This window comes from Arabidopsis thaliana, chromosome 4, assembly GCF_000001735.4.
Source record: "Arabidopsis thaliana chromosome 4, partial sequence".
Classification (NCBI taxonomy): domain Eukaryota; kingdom Viridiplantae; phylum Streptophyta; class Magnoliopsida; order Brassicales; family Brassicaceae; genus Arabidopsis; species Arabidopsis thaliana.
In genome coordinates this window covers 17,852,375-17,880,133 of record NC_003075.7, presented here as the reverse complement: position 1 = coordinate 17,880,133, position 27,759 = coordinate 17,852,375, and the positions used below count along the sequence as shown (strand labels likewise).

General features: G+C 37.4%; 11 protein-coding genes across 16 annotated transcripts; 5 read left to right on the top strand and 6 right to left on the bottom strand.

The window, feature by feature from the left end:
- Positions 1 to 277: 277 nt before the first annotated feature.
- AT4G38062 (basic helix loop helix (bHLH) DNA-binding superfamily protein) lies at positions 278 to 3,932 on the bottom strand. The gene is made up of 2 exons (NM_001342474.1): positions 3,795 to 3,932; positions 278 to 3,632 (listed from the first exon to the last, which is right to left on the bottom strand). The coding sequence occupies exon 2, from the start codon at positions 3,597 to 3,599 to the stop codon at positions 447 to 449; it is 3,153 nt and encodes a 1,050-aa protein (NP_001328886.1). The 5' UTR covers positions 3,600 to 3,632; positions 3,795 to 3,932; the 3' UTR covers positions 278 to 446.
- Positions 3,933 to 4,865: 933 nt separating this feature from the next.
- Positions 4,866 to 7,133, top strand: AT4G38060 (uncharacterized protein). 4 transcript variants are annotated; one of them, NM_001342473.1, is made up of 3 exons: positions 4,866 to 5,116; positions 5,709 to 6,115; positions 6,376 to 6,649. In NM_001342473.1, exons 2-3 carry the CDS (start codon positions 5,755 to 5,757, stop codon positions 6,423 to 6,425), a joined length of 411 nt encoding a protein of 136 aa, NP_001328884.1. In that variant the 5' UTR covers positions 4,866 to 5,116; positions 5,709 to 5,754; the 3' UTR covers positions 6,426 to 6,649. The 4 variants fall into 4 exon arrangements, with proteins under 4 accessions (NP_001328884.1, NP_001328885.1, NP_001320155.1 ...); NM_202973.3 differs by lacking the exon at positions 4,866 to 5,116 and adding an exon at positions 5,331 to 5,542 and having other exon boundaries at positions 6,376 to 7,072; NM_001342472.1 differs by having other exon boundaries at positions 4,933 to 6,115; positions 6,376 to 7,133.
- A 386-nt stretch (positions 7,134 to 7,519) lies between these two features.
- AT4G38050 (Xanthine/uracil permease family protein) lies at positions 7,520 to 10,855 on the top strand. Its single transcript, NM_119966.5, has 10 exons — positions 7,520 to 8,228; positions 8,358 to 8,455; positions 8,533 to 8,703; positions 8,788 to 8,888; positions 8,983 to 9,118; positions 9,202 to 9,252; positions 9,342 to 9,629; positions 9,717 to 9,951; positions 10,030 to 10,310; positions 10,393 to 10,855. The coding sequence occupies exons 1-10, from the start codon at positions 7,673 to 7,675 to the stop codon at positions 10,603 to 10,605; spliced, it is 2,130 nt and encodes a 709-aa protein (NP_195518.2). The 5' UTR covers positions 7,520 to 7,672; the 3' UTR covers positions 10,606 to 10,855.
- Positions 10,592 to 12,696, bottom strand: AT4G38040 (Exostosin family protein). 2 transcript variants are annotated; one of them, NM_119965.4, is made up of 5 exons: positions 12,136 to 12,696; positions 11,765 to 12,051; positions 11,433 to 11,665; positions 11,173 to 11,330; positions 10,592 to 11,104 (listed from the first exon to the last, which is right to left on the bottom strand). In NM_119965.4, the coding sequence occupies exons 1-5, from the start codon at positions 12,631 to 12,633 to the stop codon at positions 11,003 to 11,005; spliced, it is 1,278 nt and encodes a 425-aa protein (NP_195517.1). In that variant the 5' UTR covers positions 12,634 to 12,696; the 3' UTR covers positions 10,592 to 11,002. The 2 variants fall into 2 exon arrangements, with proteins under 2 accessions (NP_195517.1, NP_001328812.1); NM_001342470.1 differs by having other exon boundaries at positions 10,592 to 11,330.
- Positions 12,697 to 13,403: 707 nt separating this feature from the next.
- AT4G38030 (Rhamnogalacturonate lyase family protein) lies at positions 13,404 to 17,061 on the top strand (the record flags this gene model as incomplete). The annotated part of the gene is made up of 13 exons (NM_119964.2): positions 13,404 to 13,489; positions 13,899 to 13,971; positions 14,065 to 14,180; positions 14,293 to 14,346; positions 14,518 to 14,745; positions 14,839 to 14,986; positions 15,085 to 15,255; positions 15,355 to 15,516; positions 15,602 to 15,708; positions 15,790 to 15,868; positions 15,973 to 16,271; positions 16,364 to 16,480; positions 16,565 to 17,061. 13 exons carry the CDS (start codon positions 13,404 to 13,406, stop codon positions 16,926 to 16,928), a joined length of 2,004 nt encoding a protein of 667 aa, NP_195516.2. The 3' UTR covers positions 16,929 to 17,061.
- Positions 17,036 to 18,699, bottom strand: AT4G38020 (tRNA/rRNA methyltransferase (SpoU) family protein). Its single transcript, NM_119963.4, has 4 exons — positions 18,253 to 18,699; positions 17,808 to 18,108; positions 17,616 to 17,666; positions 17,036 to 17,516 (listed from the first exon to the last, which is right to left on the bottom strand). Exons 1-4 carry the CDS (start codon positions 18,564 to 18,566, stop codon positions 17,124 to 17,126), a joined length of 1,059 nt encoding a protein of 352 aa, NP_195515.2. The 5' UTR covers positions 18,567 to 18,699; the 3' UTR covers positions 17,036 to 17,123.
- Positions 18,700 to 18,726: 27 nt separating this feature from the next.
- AT4G38010 (Pentatricopeptide repeat (PPR-like) superfamily protein) lies at positions 18,727 to 20,796 on the top strand. Its single transcript, NM_119962.2, has one exon. The coding sequence runs from the start codon at positions 18,873 to 18,875 to the stop codon at positions 20,550 to 20,552; it is 1,680 nt and encodes a 559-aa protein (NP_195514.1). The 5' UTR covers positions 18,727 to 18,872; the 3' UTR covers positions 20,553 to 20,796.
- A 12-nt stretch (positions 20,797 to 20,808) lies between these two features.
- On the bottom strand, positions 20,809 to 21,783 carry DOF4.7 (DNA binding with one finger 4.7). The gene has a single exon (NM_119961.4). The coding sequence runs from the start codon at positions 21,696 to 21,698 to the stop codon at positions 20,958 to 20,960; it is 741 nt and encodes a 246-aa protein (NP_195513.2). The 5' UTR covers positions 21,699 to 21,783; the 3' UTR covers positions 20,809 to 20,957.
- AT4G38005 (uncharacterized protein) lies at positions 21,030 to 21,260 on the top strand (the record flags this gene model as incomplete). Its single annotated transcript, NM_001342469.1, has 1 exon — positions 21,030 to 21,260. A coding segment is annotated over one exon (231 nt), but the record flags the coding sequence as incomplete, so codon positions are not given.
- A 472-nt stretch (positions 21,784 to 22,255) lies between the features above and the next one.
- Positions 22,256 to 24,497, bottom strand: ELI3-2 (cinnamyl alcohol dehydrogenase 8). The gene is made up of 4 exons (NM_119960.3): positions 24,085 to 24,497; positions 23,892 to 24,005; positions 23,082 to 23,749; positions 22,256 to 22,957 (listed from the first exon to the last, which is right to left on the bottom strand). The coding sequence occupies exons 1-4, from the start codon at positions 24,168 to 24,170 to the stop codon at positions 22,746 to 22,748; spliced, it is 1,080 nt and encodes a 359-aa protein (NP_195512.1). The 5' UTR covers positions 24,171 to 24,497; the 3' UTR covers positions 22,256 to 22,745.
- A 1,028-nt stretch (positions 24,498 to 25,525) lies between these two features.
- ELI3-1 (cinnamyl alcohol dehydrogenase 7) lies at positions 25,526 to 27,693 on the bottom strand. 2 transcript variants are annotated; one of them, NM_119959.4, is made up of 4 exons: positions 27,379 to 27,693; positions 27,163 to 27,276; positions 26,249 to 26,916; positions 25,526 to 26,037 (listed from the first exon to the last, which is right to left on the bottom strand). In NM_119959.4, the coding sequence occupies exons 1-4, from the start codon at positions 27,462 to 27,464 to the stop codon at positions 25,832 to 25,834; spliced, it is 1,074 nt and encodes a 357-aa protein (NP_195511.1). In that variant the 5' UTR covers positions 27,465 to 27,693; the 3' UTR covers positions 25,526 to 25,831. The 2 variants fall into 2 exon arrangements, with proteins under 2 accessions (NP_195511.1, NP_001031805.1); NM_001036728.2 differs by having other exon boundaries at positions 26,015 to 26,916.
- Positions 27,694 to 27,759: the final 66 nt, after the last annotated feature.

Sequence of the window (27,759 nt, the reverse complement as noted above, 5' to 3'; positions counted from 1 at the left end):
TATTATTTTAAAATTGTTGATTTTCTAATCATATTCAAAATATTTTATAACTTATTTTTAAAATAAAACAAAAATCCAAGAAAGAACAATCCAGGTTCATTGAAAAGTCTACTAAACCCCAAACATGAACTAGTAATATTTCACTAAAATGACCATGTTAATTCAATTCGACACATATTGGTTTTGGGTTAATAAATTGTTTTGGCGTTTAATTCATCTTTCATGAGTTTTAATTTATGTTGTTTTGGATTTGTGAAAATAATTAAAATTAGCAAGCAAAACCTAACAAGTTTGTTTATTACATGAGCAAAACCTCTGTTCTAGAAAAAGCTTCAAGATACATCAACACTACAAAGTACAAACAAAGTTTTCAAAGAGAAAAAAAAAATATCCTCTCTCTCTCTCTCTCACTCTCTCTCACTCTCTCTTATGTGGAATTAATCAAACTAATGGTTAAGTGGTCTAAATGGTGACCTGTCTTCAGTTACAACATCTTCTTCATGCTTCATTGCCAATCTTGGAGAACCAATAGTTTCACCATTATTGTTCTCTTTACCAAATCCATCACAACATTGTGTAACTCTCTCCAAAGTTTTCATCAGCTTCGTGTCTCCATCATACAGCTTCAACATTCCATCCTCCATTTCGCTGATAAAACTCAAAAGATTTCGTTTTTCTGTTGACAAACTCGCGACTTCCTTAACTAACTCTGTCTTCTCTGCTTCTGAAGTTCTTAGCTTTTCCTGCATTTGTGTGGTTACTTCTTTCAACTCTGTCTGCTTAGTTTCCAATTCGGCTCTTGACTTTGTTGCTTCTTGTCTGAAACAAGAAACAGATTCATTCGACGTTTCCAGTTTCTGGCTGAGACTAGAGATTTCCCCTTCAAGCTCTATGATCATCATCTTTTTCGATTCTGTTTCCACCGCAGTAAGAATTTGCCTAGCAGTGAGTTTCTCCCATGTTTTGCGAAGCATGTTAACCTCGTTTTGCTTCTGCTGCAGCAGCAAAGATACAGACTTTAATGAACCCTCCAATTCATGCTTCACTTCACATAAGTCCTGGTCTTTCTGTTGTAAAGCACAAATCTCTCTCTCGTTCTGCAATTCCCTTTCACCAATCATATGCGCAAGAACGACATCCTCAAGCTCCCTTCTAAGTGAGTCTTGTTCCAACAACTCTACCTCTCTCTGTAGACTTTCCAACATCTCGTCCTTATCCCTCATAAGGGATTCTTTCTTCTCTGAATCAGACGATCTTGCATGGCTGATAACCTTTAGCTTATGCACCAACTCATTCTTCTCTTGCTTAATGGCTTCTCCAACTCCAACCTGTTCAAGAAGAGAAGCTTCTACTCTTTTCCGCAGGTTCTGGTTTTGCTCGAGTTCAGCTTTTAGCCTTTTAGCAATAGATTTCCAGACCCACAATTGGAATTCAATCTGGAACACTTCAGAGGTTTTATCAGATAATTCAGAATTTGCTATCTCTAGAGCCTCAGAAACGTCAGCAAGTTTCCTCTTCGAGTCGTTTTCCACATCTACAACTTTCTCTTGCAAGAGAAGTTGAGTTTTGGTAGACTCCTCAAGCATTTCCTTGTAATGATCAAGCTCCCGTTGCCTATGCTCTTCGTTTAGATCAATAGACTCACTTTTTCTAACCAATGAGGCAGTCTTCTCAACCTCTTCTGCCAACTTGGCATATGCAATGTCCACCTTGCTACAGAGCTCTCTAATATTCTCGTTGGAATCACTTTCAAGCTGCGAAATCTGCTCCTCTAAAAGCACCCGACACTTTTCTGATTCCTCCAGCATCTCCTTATACTCCTGAGTTTCTTTTTCCATCACTAAATTCTTCTCTTTGACAGTACCAAGTGACTCAATCTGCCTTGTTAAAGACACCACCTTCTCGCGTTCTGCAACGAGGTCTATGTTTGTGTTGTCCAATGCATCACAGACTTGAAGAAGTTTCTCTTCATAATCATTTTCAGCTTCTTTCATTTTTTCTTGCATCTGAGTTTGGAATCTAGATGATTCCTCAACCATTTCTTTGAACCTCTCTACCTCTTTCTGCATCTGAATATTCTGGTTTTCGAAAAGATCCAGCATTTCTATTCTTTTCAGCAAACACGCAACGCTTTCGCGCTCTTCTTTAATCTCCATCTGCGCCTTGGCCAGTGCAGCATTCTTTTGATCTAGCTGCTCCATCAATAGAGAATAGCAATTTCCTTCTCTTTTTTCATCCTTGATTTGCTTATCCTTAGCATTCGCAAGCCTTGACTGAGCCTCGGAGACCGTTCTACTTAGCACTAAAAACATAATCGAGATCTCTTCATACTGTAGTCTCATTTTAGCTGTAGAAGAGCGACAATTTTCAAGTTCCAACTCAACCTCTTTCAAGGCTGCCTCCTTGCTTTGCAACTGCAACTTATAATCATTAATCTCTTCTACCATCTTCTCCACTTGAGAGCTCCATTCAGCTTCTTTACTTCTTAAATTAGCTGAACAGTTCTTGTGTATGTTTTCCAAGTTCCGAAACTTGTTTTTCAGCTTTGATAGTGCAGAGTTTCCTGATCCCTGAATTGTAGCTTCCTGGAGTTCTTTCAACGAACCCAGCAACTCGCGGTTTTCTTGTTCTAGTTTTCCATTCTCATACTTCATCTCCTTAAAATATGCATCTTTCATGCTCAAGGTCTGTCTCAACTCTGCAACTTCCCAATCTCTTTTACCAGCCAAATCATCAAGCTGTGTTCTTGCGTCTTGGCACTCTGCAAAAGCATCTTCGTATTTGGCTTTGAATTCAGAAACTTGGATTTCAAGATGTTTTCTTCTGGTCTCTTCCTGTGTCAACGCACCGTTACACATCTGCAACTTCTTCTGAAGATCCTCTGAGATTCTAGTTACTGAATCCAGCTTGGTCTGAAGAGAGTAGATTTCATCTAAAAGCTTTGATTTTTCTTCCTCCCACTCTTTCTTGCTATCCTTAAACAGATTCTTAAGCTTCTCATATGCTTCCTCAAGATGCTTAAACTGCTCCTTCTTCCATTTCAGCTTCTCTTCTACTTGACTCTTCTCCTCCTCCATCTTAACCACTACATCATCTCTTCCTCTCATTTCCTTCATACCTTTAACAGTTTTCTCAGCTTCAATCCTTTTCGTCTCCGCTACAGCTAAAAGCCCTTTGAGCCCCTCAATCTCAGCTCTATAGACATTATTTTTCTGCTCAAGATCAATGTTCTTCTCACTAGCTTCATCCAAACCAGACATCATATTTCGTTTCTCCTCTTCAAATTCCCGGTACTTATCTTCCCCGTTAGCTCTAAGCTTATCATTCACATCATTCACACGCTTGACAACAGAATCCTTCTCTCTCAAACAACGTTGTAGTTCCTCGTTCGCTCGCTTCAACTCGGCAATTTCTCTAGATTTCTCCTCAATCTCAAAACCATGCTTCTCGTTAACCAGTCTCGCCTCTCGAATCTCTATTAATTGTTCGTTCTGAACCTTTTTTAGATTCTCAAGAAGCTCCGTTTTGTTTCTATAGTCAATCCTAAGCTTCTCATTCACAGCTTTCACTTCATCAAGCTCTTCATAAACCTTCTCCATTTTTTTTCAAACAATCACGATACTTCAACAGATCTAGAGAAAGTAATAAAGCAAGAAATAAGACAAAATCTTTTCAAAATTCTTAGAACCTAAAAAGAACGATTTTATATTAAATCTCAAACCTGCACAAGAGAAATCAAAACCCTAATTGATAAACACTCAAAATCAGCGGATCAATCTACAAAAATCAAGTACCTGATTCGTGAACACTGAATCTTCAAACCATAAATTTCATTAAGAAATCAATCGATCTGTTAAAATTCTTCAGGATTAGAGAATGCGAGAAATCTGGAGGAGAGAAGAACTGAGACAATCGTAAGGAGCCGTTGGAGAAGAAAGGGCAAAAGATTTTAAATTTTAAATGTCGCAAACGGAGATCGAAGTTAACGCCGTTAATTAACTTCCGTTCAACTTTATGGGCCTTTTTGCAAATCCTGGCCCATTTCTATTTAGTCCCCTTTTTTTTTATTTTTTTACCATATGGTGCCTAAAAGAATTGTATCGGAATTGATTTTATTTTTTTATATTGATTTTATTATGGGTACTAGTAACTACGTCATTGAGAAAAATTCGTGTGTAAGATGATGTTACTGCAACTTCCACGTTATTATTAATAAACTTGTGAAGGATTGTTACGTTTACGTGCACATGTATTTTATTCTTATATACATACGTCAACGTTATGTATTGAGAGAATATGTCCTACTAAAACAAAACCTATTTTTGTTTGCAAGTTCTTTTTTGGTTTTTTTTTTGGGTTCATTTAGTGTAACGTTTTATACAAAATCGAATCATGTTATTATCTAAAACAGGTAAAAACTATAACAATAAGGTATACGACGATTGTAATACTTAATACTTATCCACACACGCCGATAAGTTGGACAATACTTTTATCATTCGTAACGACCAAGTAAACATATAATTTAAATCTCTTCACAAATCCTATGATATGAATATATGAGTTTTTGTCAACGAATTATAAACATCTTAATTTTGTGTTTTGTTGTATTAAACTATTCACACAATCCATCAAAGTCAACAACAACAAAACATGCTTTATTCCGAATCTTATAAGTTGATAATATAGATAATAGATTCCCCGGACAAGTTAAACTAGATTCAGTTTGATAAGACTAATTCCCACGTTATTACGATGAAGCAAAAGCCAAATCAAATTGTGTGGTCAACTCAAAATCAATCTTTTTGTTAAAGAAGGATATTATCAATAACGACTAAACAAAACAAAAATTAACCAACACTATTTCTAGAACATTCATGAAAGTATTATCTCCGTATAGGCTATAATTAAATTATAAAGTCTTTCTTATCTCTAAATCATAAGATTTCCCTAGTAATCTCCACGAGCTAAAGTCAGAAGAACCAAAGGCAGATGAGTACGCCACGTGTACATAACTTGAGCCTCATACACACGCAAAACGATTGGATAAAATAGAACACATCATCATCATCAATTTTTGTACGGTTGTAAGAAGCCACTTGTCAAAGAATCAACGGTAAATAAGAACTCTTCTCCTTCTTTTCGTATCTTAAATTTATATAACAAAAATGTTTTAATATTTGAGAAACTCCATCAATCAATCATAATTATTTTAGTTTAATGATTGGAGAGACCGATCGTGAATTTGTGGCCGTTGGATCAAAACTTAATCCAAAAGATTGGAGAAATCGATTTATAAATTGCAGAAGAAGACGACTAGCTGTTGAGTACAAGGGACGACGAATTTGGTCGGAGGGATAATAATGGAAGGAGATGATCGATAATTTGGGTTTTTAGGGTTCCTCTTCTCTGATCCTTTTGATAATTTTCACCGTTTTTTTGGGGGTTTTAAAATTTCTTCAAATTCTAGTTGATTTCATTTTCAAATTCTGGTGAAACATTATTTGTGTTTCAATGGTGAAGCTTAGATCTTGAGCTAAGAGTTAAGAAAATTTCATCTTTTTCCTGTGAAAGTTTTGTCCTTTTTAGATTTTGTTTTTTTTTTATTCTTTAAACCGTTCATTGATTTCTTCTGAGTCATTAGAGGTTGATTTATTGCAAGCAAAAGGGTTTTCAATTGTGTGTTGGTTGCTGTGATCTTTGACCAGATTTTATGGTGGAATTTCTGAAAAAAGTATCAATCCGGTTCTTGAAATGATGAAGAGACCGATCCCAAGTTGGCCATGGTGGTTATTAGGAAGTAGAAAAGAGAAAGAAACTGAAGCTCTTAAGTTTCCTACAAAGATAGCTCGAGTAAATAAGAGGAAAGAGCTTGAACTTGAGAGCTTTGGTTCGTCTGGCTCTGAATCTGTAGATGTTGTTGCTGGTGATGGACCTGAATGGTCTGTTGGATGGACTGAGCCACATGGACCTGATTTCCAAAGTGATGATGAAGGAAATGATGGTGGCTTCTTAGTGTTGGTTCCTTGTTATAGAGCTGTTGTTGAAGGCTCTAGTAATAATAATAACCAGCTCTTGAGTGCTGTCAAGAATCTCCCCAATGGTTTGCCTCCTGGTATGAATCACCCCTAATTTGTGGTCTTGGTTTGGTGTAGTGAATTACCATAGCCTTCTCTCTTGGGATTGATGGTCTATTGGATATAATGCTTGTGGTTTTGGTTTAGTGAACTACCAAAGTTGCTCTCTTTAGAGGTTTCTTTTCACATTTGATCCCATGTGCAAATTGTCCACAGTCTTTGCTATTTGATGTTTCAACAGTTTTTGTCCTAAACCAAAGTGAAAACTTTTCTGAATTCATTCTTATCAAATTTGCAGATGGGAAGAATTACATGGAGCAATGGCTTTCATCTCTGCAAAAACTTTGACCAGGTCTCTTCCTTGTGTAGTTAGTTAGTAGTAAGTAGTTTTAATACGCTCTGAAGAATCATTTTGGTTACTACATTTATCCTGAAAACCCCAAAAAAAGGAGAAAAAGGGAATAGAAAAGAGGGAACCAAAAAAAAAACACAAGTAGTTTTATGGTTTAGATTAAGATGATGGGTAGTTGCTTACATTGATCCTGGAAACGGATCAAGTCCAAGAAAAAGGGAAGAAAAAAATAGTAAAAAGAAGTTGTGGGGTTGGGAAAGCTATGGAGAAGAAGTAGCTTTAAGATTGGTTACATTCAGAAAACAGATCAAAATCCAAGAAGTGAAGGTGGATATCAAATTACATTGATCCTGGAAAAGGATTAAAACCGGAAAGAAAGGAATACGAAAGCAGTGCTAAAGATTTTTATCAAGATGATCAAATTGATGGTGTGAGTGGGATTCTTCAATTGGTTTGGAAATTCATGTAAAGTCTTGTAAATACAAAAAAAGGAGAGTGATGTATATACTCTTGTAATCTATCGTGTCCTGTATCATAACCTCCTCAAGACTGAGATTGTAAGTGATTGTAGATTGTATGTAATATTAACTACCATTGATCCTTTTATTGTATGTAGAAAGTAGAAACACTATTTGCCATTGTAATCCTCTTTAAACATCCTCTGTATATCTATCCCTTTATATATATTTCAATTGGAGAATCAGAAATATATTTTTTGAATTCTGAATGTCCACATTCTTAGTAGTGAGTAAGAGATATTATGCTTTGGATCTATTTTATGATTTCAAGAGTAACAAAAGGGTACAAATTTTGATAAAAGAAAACTCTGTTTTTGTTGTACATATATATCAATGGGTCGGAAGGAGACTAAAGGACTCAGGGGTCCATATCTCGGAAATATGGTAGTTAAGCATCCACCGTCAAGTTCTAAATACATCATTAAGCAGCTAATATTGAATACTTAGTCTTAAAGCAAACTTTATTATTGGCTTTAATCATGTATATAATAAGATATTTTCATACATCATAAGGATAGTTTAGTCATTTAGTTGAGGTAAAGACAAACCGCTGATGTCGACATGAGTGAGAAAGTGAAATAACGTTACGCTCTGTTTCTCACTTCAGAGAGCCAAAAAGTTAGCAAAAAAAGGAAGAAAAAGAAGCTGGAAAATGAACTTACAGCTCAAGTTCACTTCACAAGCTTCTCTAGTCTTTCTTAAATTTTGAGTCTTTGTTGGAAACAATGGATTCCGGGTCGGGTTTCGATCCGGATACTGGTAATAATAAGGGTAATGGAAGTGGTGGTGGTAATGGTTATGGCGAGAGAAAGTTTGGTGCTTTCTTCAAGAGAGTGGAACCCTTTTTACCTAAAAAGGATTTGAATCCGAGAGACTTAAGATCTTGGGCGAAGAAAACTGGTTTTGTATCCGATTACTCTGGTGAAACCAGCACGAGTACTCGAACCAAGTTTGGTGAAAGCTCTGATTTTGATTTGCCAAAAGGTAGAGATCAAGTAGTCACCGGGTCGTCTCACAAAACCGAGATCGACCCGATTTTGGGACGAAATAGACCCGAAATCGAACACGTAACGGGATCTGAGCCTGTGTCTAGAGAAGAAGAAGAGAGGAGACTAAACCGGAATGAGGCAACGCCGGAGACTGAGAATGAAGGCGGGAAAATCAATAAGGATTTGGAAAATGGGTTTTATTATCCAGGAGGTGGTGGAGAATCATCAGAAGATGGACAATGGCCTAAACCAATTTTGATGAAGTTTGGTCTTAGAGATAATCCTGGCTTTGGTTAGTTTTCAATCTCAGCTTCTTTAACGGTTACATTTTGTGTTTTTATTCTGGTGAAAAATAAAAGGAAGATTCTTTTCAATAACACATGATAAAGGAAGATTCTTTTTGTTGAATTTGAAATTGCAGTTCCACTTATCTATTACGGTCTGCAACACTATCTGTCACTTGTTGGTTCACTTGTGTTTATTCCTCTGGTCATTGTACCAGCCATGGATGGTTCCGATGTAAGCTTCTTCTTCTTCTTCCATGGATTATTCTGTGAGAACTTCTTTGATTAGTAATTGACTTTTTATGATGGTAGAAAGATACAGCCTCAGTGATTTCAACAATGCTGCTTCTTACTGGAGTTACAACTATACTTCACTGTTACTTCGGTACTCGGCTTCCGTTGGTTCAAGGAAGCTCTTTTGTTTACTTGGCCCCGGTTTTGGTTGTCATCAACTCTGAGGAGTTCAGAAACCTCACTGAGCATGTAAGTTTGCATATATAGAAATCAAAAGGAGGATTTTGAGTTCTTGGAGACTTTGCAATAAACTGATGTTTTAGCTTCGCACAGAAATTTCGGGACACAATGAGAGAACTACAGGGGGCTATAATTGTTGGTTCATTATTCCAGTGCATATTAGGATTCAGTGGTCTCATGTCTCTCCTTCTTAGGTAATTCGAGAATCAAAAAAACGGTGGTTTCCTAGATGTCACTAATATCAGATTAGACATCTTAATGATATGTTTTCTTAAATTCTATTTTCAGATTTATTAATCCTGTGGTAGTAGCCCCAACCGTAGCTGCAGTAGGATTAGCATTCTTTAGCTATGGATTTCCACAAGCCGGCACTTGTGTTGAGATCAGCGTTCCCTTAATACTTTTGCTTCTCATTTTCACATTGGTAAGAATTTACCTCAGCTTGAATAATAGAAGCATGGTTCTATCTCTCTGATAAGGGATTGTTTTCTATCTAACTATTTTCAGTATCTCCGCGGAGTTTCACTCTTTGGGCATCGCTTATTCCGTATTTACGCGGTATGTAGTTTATCCTTTGTAACAGTGAAGTGTAAAGTTTCTATAAGTTTTGAGGAAACAAGCGTTTGCTTTTGCTATCATGTTGCCAGGTGCCACTGAGTGCTCTGCTCATATGGACATATGCATTCTTTTTAACTGTTGGTGGAGCATATGACTACAGAGGCTGCAACGCTGACATACCGAGCTCTAACATATTGATAGATGAATGTAAGAAGCATGTGTATACTATGAAGCATTGCAGAACAGATGCTTCAAATGCTTGGAGAACTGCTTCTTGGGTCAGAATCCCTTATCCATTTCAATGGGGGTTTCCAAATTTTCACATGAGAACTTCTATCATTATGATCTTTGTGTCTTTGGTTGCATCAGTGGACTCGGTATGTACTTGTTCCTCTTTGCTATTCCTGTTTTTCTCCTAAAGGTGTGGTCTTACGGCTAAAATGTTGGACTTGGTGCACTTGTAGGTTGGAACATATCATTCTGCATCTATGATAGTGAATGCTAAGCGCCCGACACGGGGAATTGTCAGTAGAGGTATTGCATTAGAAGGCTTTTGCAGTTTATTAGCAGGAATCTGGGGTTCGGGTACCGGATCAACCACTTTAACTGAAAATATTCATACGATCAACATCACTAAGGTGGCTAGCAGAAGAGCTTTGGTGATCGGAGCTATGTTCTTAATAGTATTGTCATTTTTAGGTAAGCATCATCCAATGAATGATCCAAAGTGTAAAACTTTATCATACATTTTACAAGAAACTTCTTTAAATTTGACAGGAAAATTAGGTGCAATTCTAGCTTCAATACCACAGGCTTTGGCTGCTTCAGTATTATGCTTTATATGGGCACTGACAGTGTCTCTAGGTCTATCGAATCTACGGTATACGCAAACAGCAAGCTTTAGGAACATAACCATAGTTGGAGTCTCATTGTTTCTTGGATTATCCATCCCTGCTTACTTCCAGCAATACCAGCCGCTATCCAGTCTAATACTACCGAGCTATTATATTCCCTTTGGAGCCGCTTCAAGCGGACCATTCCAAACGGGTATCGAGCAAGTAAGCCACTTTCCTTCCCTTGCCTTGATTAGCATTTTCCTGGACAATGATGACTGACTGACTCTTCTAATGCGTACTGCAGCTTGATTTTGCGATGAACGCAGTGCTATCTTTGAATATGGTTGTAACCTTTCTACTAGCTTTCATACTGGACAACACTGTACCTGGTAGTAAGGAAGAGAGAGGAGTATATGTGTGGACAAGAGCCGAGGACATGCAGATGGACCCTGAGATGCGAGCTGATTACTCATTGCCAAGAAAATTTGCTCAGATTTTTGGTTGCAGATGTTGTTAAGTAGATATTTAAGCTCCAATTTCAGTTTTTCAATAGCTTCCCCACTTGTTCTTAATATATGGAAGAAAAGGTTCTCATGGAAAAAGAGTTGCAGGTTTGTGGGATAAGAATATCAAATCTTTCTGGAACAATATCATAGTGATAGACCCATCCAGTGTTGCGTTTGCGTTTGTTGGGGACCTTATAAAGAAGCTGGCTAATTCACAGGATGGAACAGAGTACACAATACACAAAAATAATGAATTTTCCTCAAAGAATGAAATGTTGATGTTCCGTGTTACTGTCATAAGCTATGATATTTAAAACTTACAAGAGGTGTACATGCTAGCTTTTTTTGGCTTGGGACCGTATCTACGCGGTTGAAGAAGGAAAAAAAACAAAAAAAAAAAGTCTTGGATCAGTACTTGACGACATGGTGGCGTAACCATAGTTCATACATGATCATGTGAAATGCGTCGAATTTGACTGGAGGTGAGTTCCATTGAAAATGCTTCTGCACCTGCACAACAACAAAACCAATCAGCTTCTTGTATACAATACTGGATAAGATGGTGAAATTCTCTTTACCTTGACCAAGTTGTTATGCAACGAAACAAACTCTGAGTGAGGTATGTTCTTGAGGATCTGCTTAAGGTTATAGACATCTTGCTCTCTGAGTACAACCGCAAATTTTCGCCAATTCAGGATGTCGTTGAAAGGGAGGTCGTAGTAGTCTGATAATATGACTGGCCAAAAACAAATGCCGACAAAATAACAAGATGCATTAGTTCAGTTTCTTTGAAGGTATATCGTTTTGACGAGTGCAGAAAGAGTATAAGAACATGTACCAGGAATACATCCGTAATGGATCGAGTCCGTTATGCGAGCGCTGTTTACTTGAGAACCACCAGGGCATATGCAGAATTTAGTCCGGTAGAATCTCTTCTGATACACCAAATGCCCTGTAGCTCTGTTAATTCTGTTGTTTGAAATATCAAGCTCTGTGTCGTTTTCCCACACATGAGCAAGTATAACCCGTATCTTAGAATTTCGATGACCAGCCCAAAAACCAAGAGTCGTCCTGTAACACCACCATTTAACAGTATTAGTAACATTGAGCCAACAATACAACTCCAGGATCTACCAGAGTTCCTAATAAAAGAGGGAGGACTTAGTTTACCGATTCTCAACATCATTTCCACCAGCAGGGAGAGCAAATGGCTGAAGAACTTGAGGCAAAGCAACATCTTTGTGAGGAATGAAACCAACATTGTAGCTAGGTGAGCACACAACCCTAATAGTATTCTTAATCAGAAGCGGAGATCCCTCAAATGCTCTAACACCAACATCATGACATGTAACAAAGAAGTGATCTGCTCCTAAAGTTCTATTCCAATAAGGATACTTAGCTATCAATCCATCAACATAGTTTTGAACAATCACAGTCATATTTTCATATGATGTTCCCTGCACAACAAAGATCATCACAATTCAATCATCAAATTCATGAAATTGCAAATTCTCAGTGAATCAAAACTTGTAAATTCTTACTTTGCCTCGCATCTTGTGACAAGAGATTGGAATGAAGAAGAGATCTGCTTCATCTGGATCTAGGGTTCGAAATCGACTCTCTCTAATGTTCTGGAAGAAGTACCCCTCACTAGCGTATTTACCGGTGACTTTCCTCGGCGTTTGATAAAACGTATTTGGATCGCCGTCGGGATAAATATAAACCTTGAATCTCTTCTCCATCTCGGCGTAATTCAATCGGAAAGCCTCCGGTGAGTGATAAACATCGGAGTAGGTTTCTTCTTCCATCGTCGGTGTTTCGTTATCAGTCTTATACTCATTCACGAAGGTATGAGGAACATGAATCGGTGTTACCACGATGACAGGAGACGGCGGCGAAGTGCGTAAGGAATTGAGAGAGAGGTAGAAGAGGGAAATGAAAGTGAGAATAGCGACGGTGAGGAGTGAGCTTTTGAGTGAACATAACGGCGAAGATCCGCCGCCGGAGAATGAGAACTGCGACGGTTTAACGATCGTCATTGTTTGGTCGGATCTGAAGCTCTCTGCATTTAGCTCTTTTTGCTGTCTTATGTGTGAGCTCACATGCTCTCTTTTTTTTTTGATTAATTTACTAAAAATATTTTTATATTATTATTTTTTATCATTATTTATTTAGATTGTAGTTTTTGTTTGTCTTAACTCTTAATTAAAGCAAAATCATGGACTTAGGTCAATCTATTTTTGAAGCAAAATCATGTATTTTTCAATTATTCAAATATAACCGCCATGGACGTCATTCATGTATAGATGATATAATGTCATACGTAGGACAAGAAAACATTATTTACATTCTCAAATAGTTTGTCATATTCATTTAATTCATGCAATCAATCCGACGTTACAATGAACACAACACTTCACAATATATACATGCTCAAGATTTGTGAAACTTTTAGAAAATTATCAACTTTCTCATCAGGAATATTGTCATTATTATCCTCCGTATTCTTTATTACTTCTATTAAACAAAAAAAAGGAAATACACAAAAAAAAAAATGGAAAAATACCAGAAACTAAATCTTTTACGTATTATCTTCTATGAATCTAAGTCATATTAGAAGTCTAATGTTCTAATAATGTCAGCATTCACAAGTCAAAGTAACTCCTAGTTAGGTTTTGGTGCACCTACTATTCCCGTTTAGTCTTGGACTTTGTTTAACAACACACACGCATATAAAATATATGCATAGAAGCAAAGATCTTATTCTTAAACATTAATTATTTCAAATCTCGAGTTTCTGGAAGAAAAGATGGTATCGCAGAAGAAGATCGCTTCGTTATTTATTTGTTTCCTTCTGTTGCTTCTTCTTCCACTCTCCTTTTCCAAGCCGACAAGGTCAGTTTTTTTTTTCTTTTTTTCTTCACAAGTTGCGATGAAACACATATCCACATATACGTTGTATGTGCACAAAATTCACATGTTTCTCGATTCTCATACATATTTCATTGGTGTTTTTAGCTAGCAATTGTGATGACTCTCGTATGAGTTTGAAGTAATTCTAGATTTTGACATAAAATTTTTGATTATCAACAAGGGAAAAAAAACTTCTTGATGCATATAAAATTAAGAAGTTTGTTTTTAGGATCATAACGTGTGTATTAATTAACTTGTAACAATCGATCTTGTTTTTTAGAAACAAACTTCAACTCCCTCTCTTTGCCTTACAATTAATTTAATTATAAGTGTGCGTTTTCAGTATTCAATGCATTGGCTTTATTTATGCGTAATTATTAAAATTGTACAGGAACTTAGATGGAATAAGTGCAAGAGCTCCAACAGTGCAGCAGATAAGAAGCAGACATCATGGGACTAGAGAGGTATATAGGGTTAATGATAATTCAATAGTATTTTTTAATCAATAATCGGATGATTATACATTCTAACGTACATATAAAACTAATAATTTTCAGGTGATAGTGGACAATGGGATAATCAGAGTCAGTTTCTCGAATCCTCAAGGACTTATAACTGGGATCAAATACAAAGGAATTGATAATGTTCTTCATCCACATCTCCGAGATAGAGGGTGAGTAATTTTCAGTAAACTAATATTGTAGTAATCAATTATTATTTCTCAAAAAGCTTATGTAATGTAAGTACATAAAATTGTCCTGATTTATTACTTTGATTTTATGTAGGTACTGGGACATAACATGGCAAGGAACAAACATTCGCCAAGGCGGCTTAGATCGGTAATTAAACTAGGTTAGTTACTTAATACTTCGTCTGATTTGTCAGTTTAAATTATTTAATAAAACATACACACGTTCACATTTATAGAGCAAGTATCTAACTTATCTTAGGGTTTATAATTTTAATGAATCTTTTCTAATTTATAAACTCATATTTATTTTTCGGTTCAGAATCGAAGGAACAAATTTTAGAATCATCACTCAAACCCAAGAACAAGTGGAGATATCGTTCTCTAGAACATGGGAGGATGGTCATATTCCATTAAACGTAGACAAGAGGTATATCATACGTAGAAATACTTCAGGAATCTACATGTACGGAATCTTCGAGAGACTTCCCGAATGGCCAGAACTCGACATGGGTTTAATTCGAATCGCTTTCAAACTCAACCCTGAGAGGTATCTTATACGATTCCAATGTTTTGTTAATTATTTGTTTTTATAAAAAAAAAAAAAAGAGTTTATCTAAACTATCACAAAATATGTTTGTAGATTTCATTACATGGCGGTGGCGGATAATCGACAAAGAGAAATGCCAACGGAAGATGACCGTGACATCAAACGTGGTCATGCCAAGGCTCTTGGTTATAAAGAGGCTGTACAATTGACTCATCCTCATAACTCCATGTTCAAAAACCAGGTACCTAGTCTTTTGCATACGGTTTTGGATGCAATATTTAATTGTTCTTGCATCCGAAGTCTCGAATTTTGATCGTTAATTTGAATGATATATATTAGGTGGATGATAAGTACCAGTACACATGTGAGATCAAAGACAACAAAGTGCACGGTTGGATCTCAACCAAGTCCCGTGTCGGCTTTTGGATCATCTCACCAAGCGGTGAATATCGCTCCGGTGGACCGATCAAACAAGAGCTCACGTCTCACGTCGGACCCACGGCCATCACGGTAAAGACATCGTCCAAAGCTATTAAGCATAGATTACATTTTTGGTACTATATATAGTAGTATTAATGTTTTCGTTACTTAACTGATTTGCATATGCAGACTTTTATAAGCGGACATTATGTTGGTGCGGACATGGAGGCACATTACAGACCTGGTGAAGCGTGGAAAAAGGTCTTGGGACCTGTTTTTATTTACTTAAACTCTGATTCTACCAGCAACAATAAGCCTCAAGATTTGTTATGGGAAGATGCTAAACAACAGGTTATTTTTTTAATTGTCTTTTACTTTATTAATTTAAAGTAATTTACAAAGATAAGTCATTAATTTTAGTTATATCAATTTTCAGTCCGAAAAAGAAGTCAAAGCCTGGCCGTACGATTTTGTAGCATCCTCTGACTATCTTTCTCGTCGAGAAAGAGGAAGCGTCACTGGTCGTCTACTAGTCAACGACAGGTATATATTTATTTTACTCGTAGTTATTTAATCAAAAGTTAATTTTGACCTTTTATTACAACATCGGCAAATATTTTTCAGATTCTTGACGCCGGGAAAATCTGCATATGTCGGTTTAGCACCGCCGGGAGAAGCTGGTTCGTGGCAGACAAATACTAAGGTTTATTATTATTACACATTTACACTTTGATCCATCTTCTTCAATGTAACTGAATTATCAATAACATGTATCGATCGTTGATTTTTTTCTTTTTTTGCGTCCAGGGATATCAGTTTTGGACCAAGACGAACGAAACCGGTTACTTCACGATAGAAAACGTTAGACCGGGAACTTACAATCTGTATGGATGGGTTCCTGGTTTTATCGGGGACTTTCGATACCAAAACCTTGTTAACGTAGCTGCAGGTTCAGTGATTAGTCTCGGTAGAGTCGTGTACAAGCCACCTAGGAACGGTCCAACGTTATGGGAGATTGGTGTACCGGATCGAACCGCTCGAGAATACTTTATACCGGAGCCATACAAGGATACAATGAATCCGTTATACCTAAACCACACCGACAAGTAAGTCTTCAAATCCTCATAGTTCCAGTTCACATTGTTCCGAAACCGGTTTTGGTTCTGATGATTCCGATTTGGTTTGGTTTGTTTCACAGGTTTAGACAGTACGGACTGTGGCAACGATACACAGAGTTATATCCAACTCATGATCTCGTCTACACAGTTGGAGTTAGTAACTATAGCCAAGACTGGTTCTACGCCCAAGTCACAAGGTTAGAAGTTACATGAAAACAAAAAGTTTGAAACTTTCAGTGAATTCTTGAATTAACATTAACTTCGATTCGCTTCTTCTGCAGGAAAACCGGTGATTTAACGTACGTACCAACAATATGGCAGATCGTGTTTCATCTTCCATACGTAAACTCGCGAGGCAGCTACACATTGCAGGTAGCTTTAGCCTCGGCTGCATGGGCTAATCTACAAGTTCGGATCAATAACCAAAACTCGTGGCCGTTTTTCTCAACGGGTACTATCGGAAAAGACAATGCTATAGCAAGACATGGAATCCATGGAATGTACCGGCTTTATACCATCGATGTGCCTGGAAGGTTGCTAAGAACCGGGACCAACACGATTTATCTTCGACAGCCTAAAGCACAAGGACCATTTGAAGGTCTTATGTATGATTACATTCGTCTAGAAGAGCCTTCTAGAGCTTAGAATCATACAGTATAGTTAGGATTTTTTTTATTTTTTTTTAACACTGTTGTTAGGAAATTGTGTAGATCAAAAAGGGGTTTTGAGATTTACTGACTTTTGATGGATTTATTTATAAAATTGATTTGGATTTTGAATATGATTTGTAGCATTATAAGATCCATAACTGTTTTCAAGTTTATATTTTGGTTTTACAACCTAAACAAGATTTTGAAGCATGTACAAGAAAATACCACCAGCAACAGAGACGTTAAGAGATTCAAAGTCACCTGCCATGGGAATGCTCACTAGCACGCATACTTTCCGTGCCTGCTCAGACAAACCATTCCCTTCACTACCTAAAATCAAGCATAAAGGCTTCTCTGCTAAAGATTGAGCAAACTCTACCGAAAGTTTGGAGACAGGTTTCAGTTTCTGAGTAGTCGTTGCTGGATGACCAGCTAATAGCTTCATCTGGAACTCATTTTCTAGAAGCTTAAGATGGTTCCAATTCCCGGAAACTATAGGTAGCTGAAACGAAGCACCTCGGCTTGCTCGAAGAGCTTTGTCGTTGTACGGATCGCAACAACCCGGAAGTAGAAATGCACCATCCTGACAAAAACATTAGCCAGATAGTGATAATCATCTCACTAGAGATTTCTATCAGATGCCATTTCCAACGAATTGAGAAGAAAAGCTGATCATATATACCCAATTAAAAGCCATAGCTGATCTGACTAATGTGCCAAGGTTCCCTGGATCCTGCAACAACATCGAAAGACAACTATTACCAATCCAAATTCCCTTCCCTGATCAAGACATGATCACTAAACTAAGCGTCAAGATTTTGTTCTCTAAAACAATCCAGCAAAAGCTCATAAGGATAAGAAGTTACGGTTAAACCTGTATGCTGTCCAGAACAAGAACTCTGTGAGCAGAAGGGAACCATTTGTTGCAGTCTGTTATGATGTCTTTATCATCTTTAAGATCAGTAAAGCTGCTAGGGATTCTCATCAAGGCAATGGCTTCAACAGATTCAGTAGATTGCACTCCAGAGAGTTTCTTCATCACTAAAGAACTTACTCTAACAATTCGGATACTTAGACTCTCTAATCCTTGTGGAATCTTAGCTTCCTCATGAAGAAGTAGGCACTCAATTTCAGTGGTCATTCCTTGCTTATTCGTTTGAAACATACATACTTCCCTGTGAACAACGCCTTTAAAGTTATCTCCTTGAAACTCAATTTCACATGAAATCAATCGAACACAGTAAAAAAGGAAACTACTTTCCACAATTCTCTCAGTAGCAATGAAAAAAAATAAAGAGTACAAGATCACTGATACATACCTGATGGGGATAGTTCCGACGACAAGAACAGAGCCATGAGCGTGGCGATACGAGGAACTTTGGCGGAGCTTCAAGCAGTGTTTGACAAAAGGGTTTGTAGTACTGGTGATAGAATTTACATGAGACGGCAACGAAACTCTATTCGCCGGAGATTTATCTGAACCGTAGATAGAGAGATCATCTGAAGGGTTTATCTGAATCTGGGTTCTCGGTAATTGGGCTGACGAAGCTCGAAGCTTTGACGCATAGGTTTTAATTTCAAATGGGAGAAGTGATGACACAGTTTGTGAAGCGAATACACATCCGCAATGCATTGCACTTCTGCAACTAATCCGATTGATTTCTCTTCTTTCTCCGGTGAAGCCTAGAGTCTAGAGAGGTCTAAGAATTTTATAGAAAAGCCCAATCTGTTAAAAAGATAGGCCCAATAATAGGCCCAATAAGTGGTTTTAACGGTAAACCCTCTTCGTCATCCTCAGGTTAGCTCTCTGTTTCAGTCTTCCGCTTCTTCTCCGTCTATGAATCTGCAAATTTGGTTCTTTCTGTGAATCGAACTCGTTCTACAAATGCAGATTAACATAGAACCCCCATGTGATTGTTTGATCACTATTTGCGACTAGATGTATTTGCCGGAGAAATCAGTTCTTCTGGAATTGATCAGCCGATGCAGCTCTCTTCGCGTTTTCAAACAGATACAGACTCAATTGATTACTCGTGATCTTCTTCGTGATGACTTAATCATCAACAAAGTCGTGACCTTTCTGGGCAAATCCGCAGATTTTGCATCTTACAGCTCTGTAATTCTCCACAGTATCCGTTCTGTGTTGAGCTCTTTCTCATACAACACGCTTTTATCAAGCTATGCAGTTTGTGATAAACCAAGAGTGACGATTTTTGCTTACAAAACATTTGTGAGTAATGGGTTTTCACCGGACATGTTCACGTTTCCTCCAGTTTTTAAGGCTTGTGGGAAGTTTTCAGGGATCAGAGAAGGGAAACAGATTCATGGAATTGTTACGAAGATGGGTTTTTACGATGATATCTATGTGCAAAACTCGCTTGTTCATTTTTATGGTGTGTGTGGAGAATCAAGGAATGCATGTAAAGTGTTCGGTGAAATGCCTGTGAGAGATGTTGTTTCGTGGACTGGGATTATAACTGGTTTCACGAGGACTGGGTTGTATAAGGAAGCTTTGGATACGTTTTCAAAGATGGATGTTGAGCCTAATTTGGCTACGTATGTTTGTGTATTGGTCTCAAGTGGGCGGGTAGGGTGTTTAAGTTTAGGGAAAGGAATCCATGGGTTGATCTTAAAAAGGGCATCTTTGATCAGCTTAGAGACTGGTAATGCTCTTATAGATATGTATGTGAAATGTGAGCAATTGTCTGATGCGATGAGAGTTTTTGGTGAGTTGGAAAAGAAAGATAAAGTTTCTTGGAATAGTATGATTAGTGGGTTGGTTCACTGTGAAAGATCTAAGGAGGCGATTGACTTGTTTTCTCTGATGCAAACGTCTTCTGGTATAAAGCCAGATGGGCATATACTTACAAGTGTTCTCTCTGCGTGTGCTAGCTTAGGAGCTGTGGATCACGGAAGATGGGTTCATGAGTATATTTTAACCGCTGGAATCAAATGGGATACGCATATTGGAACTGCCATTGTTGATATGTATGCAAAATGTGGCTACATCGAAACAGCTTTGGAGATTTTCAACGGAATTAGAAGTAAGAATGTGTTTACTTGGAATGCTCTGTTAGGTGGTTTAGCTATCCATGGGCATGGACTTGAATCCCTTAGATACTTTGAAGAAATGGTTAAGCTAGGTTTTAAGCCGAACCTGGTAACTTTTCTCGCGGCTCTAAATGCTTGTTGCCACACAGGTTTAGTCGATGAAGGGAGAAGATATTTCCATAAAATGAAAAGCAGAGAATACAATCTATTTCCTAAGCTAGAACATTATGGATGCATGATTGATTTGCTTTGTAGAGCTGGATTGTTAGATGAAGCATTGGAACTCGTCAAAGCAATGCCGGTTAAACCGGATGTACGTATATGTGGAGCTATTCTTAGTGCTTGTAAGAATAGAGGGACATTAATGGAGCTTCCTAAAGAGATATTAGATAGTTTTTTAGATATTGAGTTTGAAGATAGTGGTGTTTATGTGTTGCTGTCTAATATTTTTGCTGCTAATAGAAGATGGGATGATGTTGCGAGAATCAGGAGGTTGATGAAGGTAAAAGGTATCTCGAAGGTTCCAGGATCAAGTTATATAGAGAAGTTTATGACTTTAGACCAATGATGATGGATGTATGATGTATCTATGACATGATCATCAATTCATCATGTATGGGAATGTCTCACATACATAAGAGAGTTCATGAGTTTCTCACATGTCTCTGCCTAAAGCTGAACTTGTCCTCTTCTACTTCACGTTCCTCTTGCTTCTTCACCTTATTATACGTGTATAATATTATAATGTCTATGCAGTTACATTGGTACATGATTATTATCACAGAAATTCTTGATTCAGCGATTTATAATTAGGAATGAGTAAATTTAATAAGTTAATTTTTTCTCTTGGAAATTAAGCAAATTTATTATGCTAAAAATTACAAAGGGGAAATTATTACTAGTTTTATCAGCCATAGCTTCTGCATGCTAGCTACAATATTTAGAGAAATAGAGAGTAAATGATAATTGATAATTAGAGCAGAGCATTATTATTAGCATTATGGAACCAATTTCCCAAATTACCCTCCCCATCATCATTATCTTCATGATTGCCACTTGTTGCACCTCCTCCAGTGGCGAACCTATCGAAAACCCAATCCGTCGTCACCGTCGAAGGAGGAATCAACTCTACGTTCTGAAACATAACCGTTTTCTCGTTAACCGGAAGAGAATCTTGGAGAAACATGGAAGTGACGAGTCTTTGTTGCTGAAGCTTCTGGTGCAAATCTTGGTTAAAAGAACTCAAAGACTCGATAGAAGACGAGGCAAGGTTGAAGTTAGGATCCAACGGAAACATATAGCCGGAGAATCCACCAGAACTCATCATCATCATTGCCGTCGATGGATGGTTTCTTACAAGCTCACGAGACGCCGATGACGTCCCGTTCGAGAACAAAGGAGGAGAAGAGATGACTTGGAGGCTGCAAGGCTTGTTCTTGTTTCGAGTGGAGCCACCGATGGGAACGTTACGGAGGGCGCCGCCACGTGTCCAGTAACGACGACAGTTCTTGCAGTAGTGACGTGGCTGAGACAAGCTGTAGTTGTTGTAGTAGCAGAATTTGGTGTTGACTGAATCACATCTCGGACACTTGAGCACCGGCTGCGTCGCCGGAGATGGTTCTTTGTTATTGATCTGACGTGGTGGCTTCGCCGTCGTCTTGATCCGCCGCGGTTTAAAGCCGGTGGTGTTGCTCTGATGGGATGACGTCATCATGAGTTATAAACTCTTTTTATTTTTTTCTGAAGGAGATGGTGCAATATGGGACAAGAGAGAAGAGATTAGTTCTTGTGATTTCCGTGAATCTTCGAATGTATATATATGAACACAATGACGTATATAAAAGTGTATATACATATGTACATATGCATGCTTTGTTGTTTAGTATATGCATATTTTAATAAATATTTTCAAACCAAATGTGTCTAATTACCAAGTGTATAGTCTAATAGAGTTTTCCAAGTTCATTTAACTATCTAAATTACAAAGTACTAAAAAATTTACATTAATATATATATATATATATATATGATTTTGAAATATATATAAGAAAACATTTACATATATAGTCGAGCAAAGCTTCCCTTCAGTAACATGTTCCTAAGTTTGAATTTTCAAATAATATACGCATTCGTATGTTACAAGCAAAATCTCTTGTATCATTATATTATGAAATATTCAGACAAGACAAGATAAGATCGACCTAGGGAAGAGAGAGAGAGAGAGAGAGAGAGAGAGAGAAGTGTGGTAAAAGGTACGAGGTAAAGAAAGAGAAGCCATATCAAGGAATGGAGTGCTTTCGCATTGGGAACAAACTCGAACTTCACTGTCCCCTCTCTTGTTGGAAGCAACACAACACAAGTCGTCGTATACGGTTCATTTATTATCCTCTTTGACTTTTCACTTCTATCGCTCCATCATCCAATATGAAGATAGATATTTATCACACGATCGAGAACATGGTAATCTAATTTCAGGTTGATAACTCACCTAATGATAAACTGATTTTTTTCACACTGTAAAATGATTTTTATTCTTTCATCATCTTTACATTTTTGGTATTTAACAGTACTGTTCTTTATCCAAACCTTAGATACTAATATATAACTCTTGGCTTACCCCCAAAATCTTATCATATATATCATACTATTCATTTATTGGATTAAGCATACCAAATTATATAGTTATACAACAACACAAAACTTAATTAGTACGACAAACCAAACAAGAAAATAACATTTGAGGAAGTTTAATGCTTAAAACTTATAAATTAGGATTAGGCTTCAATGTGTTGGCAACATCAATCACAAAGCGGTACCTAACGTCGGCTTTCTCTAGCCGTTCCATGGCGGTGTTGACATAATCGGCAGAGATAAGCTCAATATCCGCAGTGATGTTGTGTTTCCCGGCCATATCTATCATTTCCTGGGTCTCTTTTATCCCTCCTATCATACTTCCCATTACCATCTTCCTCTCTATATAGACACAATAACACAATCACACACAATTTCAATGTTATTTTCACACGTTATTGACTAAACATTGCAAATTTAGCACAAGTCATATATATACGGATTTGTTACTACAAATATAGCTTACCAAAGATGAGAGGCATGACAGGTAGCTCGAGTGGCTTCTCGGGTGCACCAACCATAACAAGTTTTCCCTTATGCTTCAGCAAACCGAGCAACGGAAGAAGTGAATGAGTCGCAGAGACGGTATCAATTATACCATCCATAGTACCCATTGCATCCTTAATCTGTTTTGGGTCACGGCTCACCAAGAAAGCATCCGCACCAAGCCGATTAATCGCCTCATCTCTCTTTTTCTCCGAAGTACTAATAACCGTAACCTTAGTACCCATAGCCTTGGCAAATTTCACTCCTACATGACCTAAACCGCCTAATCCTACCACACCGATGTGCATACCGGGTTTGTCGAGCCCGTGATACTTCATAGGGGAATAGACCGTGATACCGGCACAGAGGAGCGGTGCGGCGGCGTCCAAGGGGAGATTGTCTGGAATACGGATGACGAAACCTTCCTCGCAAACCATGTGGTCGGAGTAACCACCGTATGTTATGGTGTTGTCGTAGTACGGGAATCCGTACGTTTGGATTGATTTTGGACAATAGTTTTCCATACCTTCGGTGCAGCTGTCACATGACCCGCACGAGCTGACCAAACACCCAACTCCGACTTTTTCTCCGGTTTTGAATTTAGTCACTTTGGCTCCGACTTCAGTCACCACGCCCACGATCTCATGCCTGAATAAACATTCGGATTTAATATCAGCATTAGAGGAGAAAAATCATTCCCTTGGGATTAATCAAACGAAACTTATCGTAGAACTTTTTTTTTTGGGGTAGAAATTTATAAAAAAGACAGTAGGACACATGCATGTCTTACCCTGGGACAAGAGGATAAGTAGACATTCCCCACTCGTTCTTGACCATATGCAAATCAGAGTGACAAATTCCACAAAATAACACTTTGAACCTCACATCCTTTTCTCCTGTTTCCCTACACATTAATCCCACCAAAACTTAGGTTCAATTCATTCAAACGAAATCGATAGAGATTATAAAAACAATTGTGAAACCTTCTAGTGAAACTGAAAGGCGAGAGAACTCCGGAATTGTCTTTCGCGGCTAATCCGAACGCCTCTTTCTGAAGAACCTTTCCCATAATCGATCAAACAATGAAAAAAACGGATTCAAAAGTAAGTATTTGATTTTATTCTTTTGAATGACACTTATTAATAAATGAGAAGTTTGAGATGATAAGGAGCAGTGAAGGCCTTAATATAGGAGAGGATTGTGGAACCGACGTGATCGGGTGCAATTCGGTCCATGCACTTACGTTCACAAGAGTTTTTGTTTTTTGTTTTTTGTTTTTCCGTTAAAAGTCTTTTGAAGACTTTCACGAGAGTTCCTCACCGACCGTTCTTTTCTTCCTTGTTTAGTTTCTTGCTGTTTTTTTCGGGTGTTATCAGTTTTTAAAAAATTATTAAAATCAAATGCACAAAAAAAAAACATGTTTCATGTATTCAGTTTTAACATTGTCACGGAACATGAGCAGTCGATCAAACTTAAATTAGCGACGACCAACGATCAAACTTGAACGTTTGATTTCTAAAAATCGTTTTGTTTGATCGTTTATATTATTAATATTAGATCAAACGAAAGGATTTTTGGAAATAAAAAGTATATCTTAGGTATTTGATGGTGCTACGGATTTGGGCACCTAAAGGAAAAGGTTAATTTGATAAAAGATATGTTTTATTTTATTATGAAAAGTCCAACTTGTCTTCTAATAATATTAGATGTGACACAATTATATACTAACGATTTATGAAAATAGAAAAATTTAAATATAAATATACATAATAATTTAAATATACAATATACAACACATACATATATACCTGTAATTCCAAAATTTTCTAATTCTTTAATAATTAATAATCTGAACAACAACAAACATTTTGAATAATTTTTATTCATATGCATATAAGATGGATAAAATGTTCCACCATCAGTCTATCACATAGTAAACATATATTATCCAAATGTTTTGAATGAACATATACATATTAAAAAAATATAAACTATACTAATTTTATACAATTAAATTTATTTTAGCGCACAATTAGCACATTAAAAAACAATATACAAGAACGTGGACCTTGTGCAACCACATCGTCATTTTGTTTTCGTGCACCACGAAATTAACGTTGTTAGAATACTGACAATTAGTCAGTGTGTACGGACCATTTTGAACTTTGCTCAACTCAACCATATATGTATCTGTTCACGTGGTCCATATTTTTCCATTCGGAAACTCAATTCAGTTCCGTCCACGTAACATATTCCATAGTAAAAATGTGTTTACATTGCTAATTAAAGATCGGAATCATTGAAAATTTTCTAAGATACATGCACTTTGTCTCAAAAGAAGTAGTTTTTGATTTGATTAGTCCTACGAAATCTGACCAATAAATATCTTGGTAGTTTCTAGTCATCAATTTAAATCAGTGTGTTCTCATTACTTTCTCGTGTCGGTCAAACAAAACTGTTTCTATCATTCGAACCCATCACATTTCAACCTTAATATGTTTGTAATCTTACAATATCGCCAACTAAAATCTTCAATCGGAATAAATTTTAATCAAACTTCCCCAAAATCTAATGTAGATAGCTTATTAAATACAATATTCAAGTTTATTCAACTGATAAAGTACATGCAGTGTGGTAATACTACACACAAAGTCGCCAGCAAACAACATCAAACAAACAAGCAAAAACATGAAAAAAGCTTTGGGGATATTCAATTCTTAAGCTTTCTAGTTAAGGAGTTGGCTTCATCGTGTTGGCAACATCAATCACAAATCGGTACTTAACGTCAGCCTTTGCAAGCCGTTCCATGGCGGTGTTGACATAATCCGCAGAGATGAGCTCAATATCCGCCGTGATGTTGTGTTTTCCAGCCAAATCCACCATCTCTTGCGTCTCCTTTATACCTCCTACCATACTACCCACCACCATCTTCCGCCCTTTATGTATACAACCACACACACACAAAAAGAAGAAGACCATATTCTCAACGTTTAGTGGCTTTACTCTTCAAATATGATTAGATTTGTGACAAAATAATCACTAGATTTAATTATCAATGGAAAAGTATACGGATTTGTTACTATAACCGCAAATTTGGTGGCTATATTGTTGATAATGTTTAAAGATGACTGACAAATAGGTTCATACCAAAGATGAGAGGAAAAACAGGAAGCTCGAGCGGTTCTGCTGGTGCACCAACCATAACAAGTTTTCCCTTATTTTTAAGCAAACCAAGCAGCGGAAGAAGTGGATGGGTCGCAGATACGGTATCAATGATACCATCCATAGTCCCCATTGCATCCTTCATTTGTTTCGGGTCACGGCTCACCAAGAAGGCATCCGCACCAAGCCGAGTAACGGCCTCGTCTCTCTTACGCTCCGAAGTACTAATAACCGTAACTTTAGTACCCATAGCCTTAGCAAATTTCACTGCTACATGGCCCAAACCGCCTAGTCCCACCACACCGATGTGCATACCGGGCTTGTCGAGCCCGTGATACTTCATGGGGGAGTAGACCGTGACCCCGGCGCAGAGTAGTGGTGCGGCACCGTCTAATGGGAGATTGTCAGGAATACGGATGATGAAATCCTCAGCACACACCATGTGGTCGGAGTATCCACCATGGGTCATGGTATCGTCAAAGTTTTTGGCTCCGGACGTTAAGATCATCTTTGGACAGTAGTTCTCGTCGCCATCATTGCAGCTGTCACATGACCTGCACGAGCCGGCCATATAGCCAACTCCGACTTTGTCTCCAGCGTTGAATTTTTTCACTTTGGCTCCAACTTCAGTCACCACGCCCACAATCTCATGCCTGAAACAATTTAATTCCGATTAAATGTCATCATTAGAGCCTTTTTTTTTTTTTTTTGTGCAATCCATTGTTTGATTTTACAATAACAATGGTATGAATTAACATGTCTCATCCGGTAAAATATGCAAGAAAATCTTAGATATAGGTTGATATTATTTGAAATAGTAACAATCACGTTTGCTAGCATTTATAGTTTATTTTAATATGAAATAATGTTATTTGTTGAGTAAAGAAAATTTGTGTTACCCAGGGACAAGAGGATAAGTAGTTAACCCCCATTCGTTTTTGGCCATACTCAGATCAGTGTGGCAAATTCCACAGAACAAGACTTTGAACCTCACATCCTTTTCACCCGTCGCCCTATATACACACCAAAACTTAATTTCATTAGAACAAAAACAGCTTACTTATCGGAATATCATATAGGAAACAAAAATATTCGTTAAGAAAACAAATTGAAACCTTCTAGAGAAACTGAAAGGCGAAAGAATTCCCGATTCGTCTTTCGCAGCCAATCCAAACGCCTCCTTCTCAAGAACCTTTCCCATATGGATAAATAATAAGCGAATGGGATTGAGAGATGAGAAGTGTAGAGATAATAATGAGAGGAAAGATGTAGAATTTTATACAGGAAATGTTTGTGGAACCGATCCATATATGAATGAGGACAATTACGTACTCATTAATTCACAAGGACCATATTCACTACGTCCACGTGAATTAATGGTCCCTAATGGTTACTCGATCTGGTAGTAGTGTGATTGGCTTTAGTCATCTTGGTCATTTTAACCAACCTATTTGATAATGATGCATGTGTTCATCAATAATGCAATTTGTTTTTTT

Excerpts from the sequence above, each read along its gene's own strand:
- AT4G38062 (NM_001342474.1), bottom strand. The coding sequence starts at position 3,599 with ATGGAGAAGGTTTATGAAGAGCTTGATGAAGTGAAAGCTGTGAATGAG.
- AT4G38060 (NM_001342472.1), top strand. The coding sequence starts at position 5,755 with ATGATGAAGAGACCGATCCCAAGTTGGCCATGGTGGTTATTAGGAAGT. Across the intron at positions 6,116-6,375 it reads CCCCAATGGTTTGCCTCCTG|ATGGGAAGAATTACATGGAG; the intron begins GTATGAATCACC and ends TCAAATTTGCAG.
- AT4G38050 (NM_119966.5), top strand. The coding sequence starts at position 7,673 with ATGGATTCCGGGTCGGGTTTCGATCCGGATACTGGTAATAATAAGGGT. Across the intron at positions 8,704-8,787 it reads TCAGAAACCTCACTGAGCAT|AAATTTCGGGACACAATGAG; the intron begins GTAAGTTTGCAT and ends AGCTTCGCACAG. Across the intron at positions 9,952-10,029 it reads AATAGTATTGTCATTTTTAG|GAAAATTAGGTGCAATTCTA; the intron begins GTAAGCATCATC and ends TAAATTTGACAG.
- AT4G38040 (NM_119965.4), bottom strand. The coding sequence starts at position 12,633 with ATGACGATCGTTAAACCGTCGCAGTTCTCATTCTCCGGCGGCGGATCT. Across the intron at positions 11,666-11,764 it reads GGAAATGATGTTGAGAATCG|GACGACTCTTGGTTTTTGGG; the intron begins GTAAACTAAGTC and ends GTGGTGTTACAG. Across the intron at positions 11,331-11,432 it reads CCATTACGGATGTATTCCTG|TCATATTATCAGACTACTAC; the intron begins GTACATGTTCTT and ends GTTTTTGGCCAG.
- AT4G38020 (NM_119963.4), bottom strand. The coding sequence starts at position 18,566 with ATGCATTGCGGATGTGTATTCGCTTCACAAACTGTGTCATCACTTCTC. Across the intron at positions 18,109-18,252 it reads GTCGGAACTATCCCCATCAG|GGAAGTATGTATGTTTCAAA; the intron begins GTATGTATCAGT and ends CGTTGTTCACAG. Across the intron at positions 17,667-17,807 it reads TTGTTCTGGACAGCATACAG|GATCCAGGGAACCTTGGCAC; the intron begins GTTTAACCGTAA and ends ATGTTGTTGCAG.
- AT4G38010 (NM_119962.2), top strand. The coding sequence starts at position 18,873 with ATGTATTTGCCGGAGAAATCAGTTCTTCTGGAATTGATCAGCCGATGC.
- DOF4.7 (NM_119961.4), bottom strand. The coding sequence starts at position 21,698 with ATGATGACGTCATCCCATCAGAGCAACACCACCGGCTTTAAACCGCGG.
- ELI3-2 (NM_119960.3), bottom strand. The coding sequence starts at position 24,170 with ATGGGAAAGGTTCTTCAGAAAGAGGCGTTCGGATTAGCCGCGAAAGAC. Across the intron at positions 24,006-24,084 it reads CCTTTCAGTTTCACTAGAAG|GGAAACAGGAGAAAAGGATG; the intron begins GTTTCACAATTG and ends ATTAATGTGTAG. Across the intron at positions 22,958-23,081 it reads TGTCATGCCTCTCATCTTTG|AGAGGAAGATGGTAATGGGA; the intron begins GTAAGCTATATT and ends GTGTCTATATAG.
- ELI3-1 (NM_119959.4), bottom strand. The coding sequence starts at position 27,464 with ATGGGAAAGGTTCTTGAGAAGGAGGCGTTTGGATTGGCTGCGAAAGAC. Across the intron at positions 27,277-27,378 it reads CCTTTCAGTTTCTCTAGAAG|GGCGACGGGTGAAAAGGATG; the intron begins GTTTCAATTTGT and ends GTGTGTATATAG. Across the intron at positions 26,917-27,162 it reads ACTTATCCTCTTGTCCCTGG|GCATGAGATTGTGGGCGTGG; the intron begins GTAACACAAATT and ends AAATTGTTTCAG.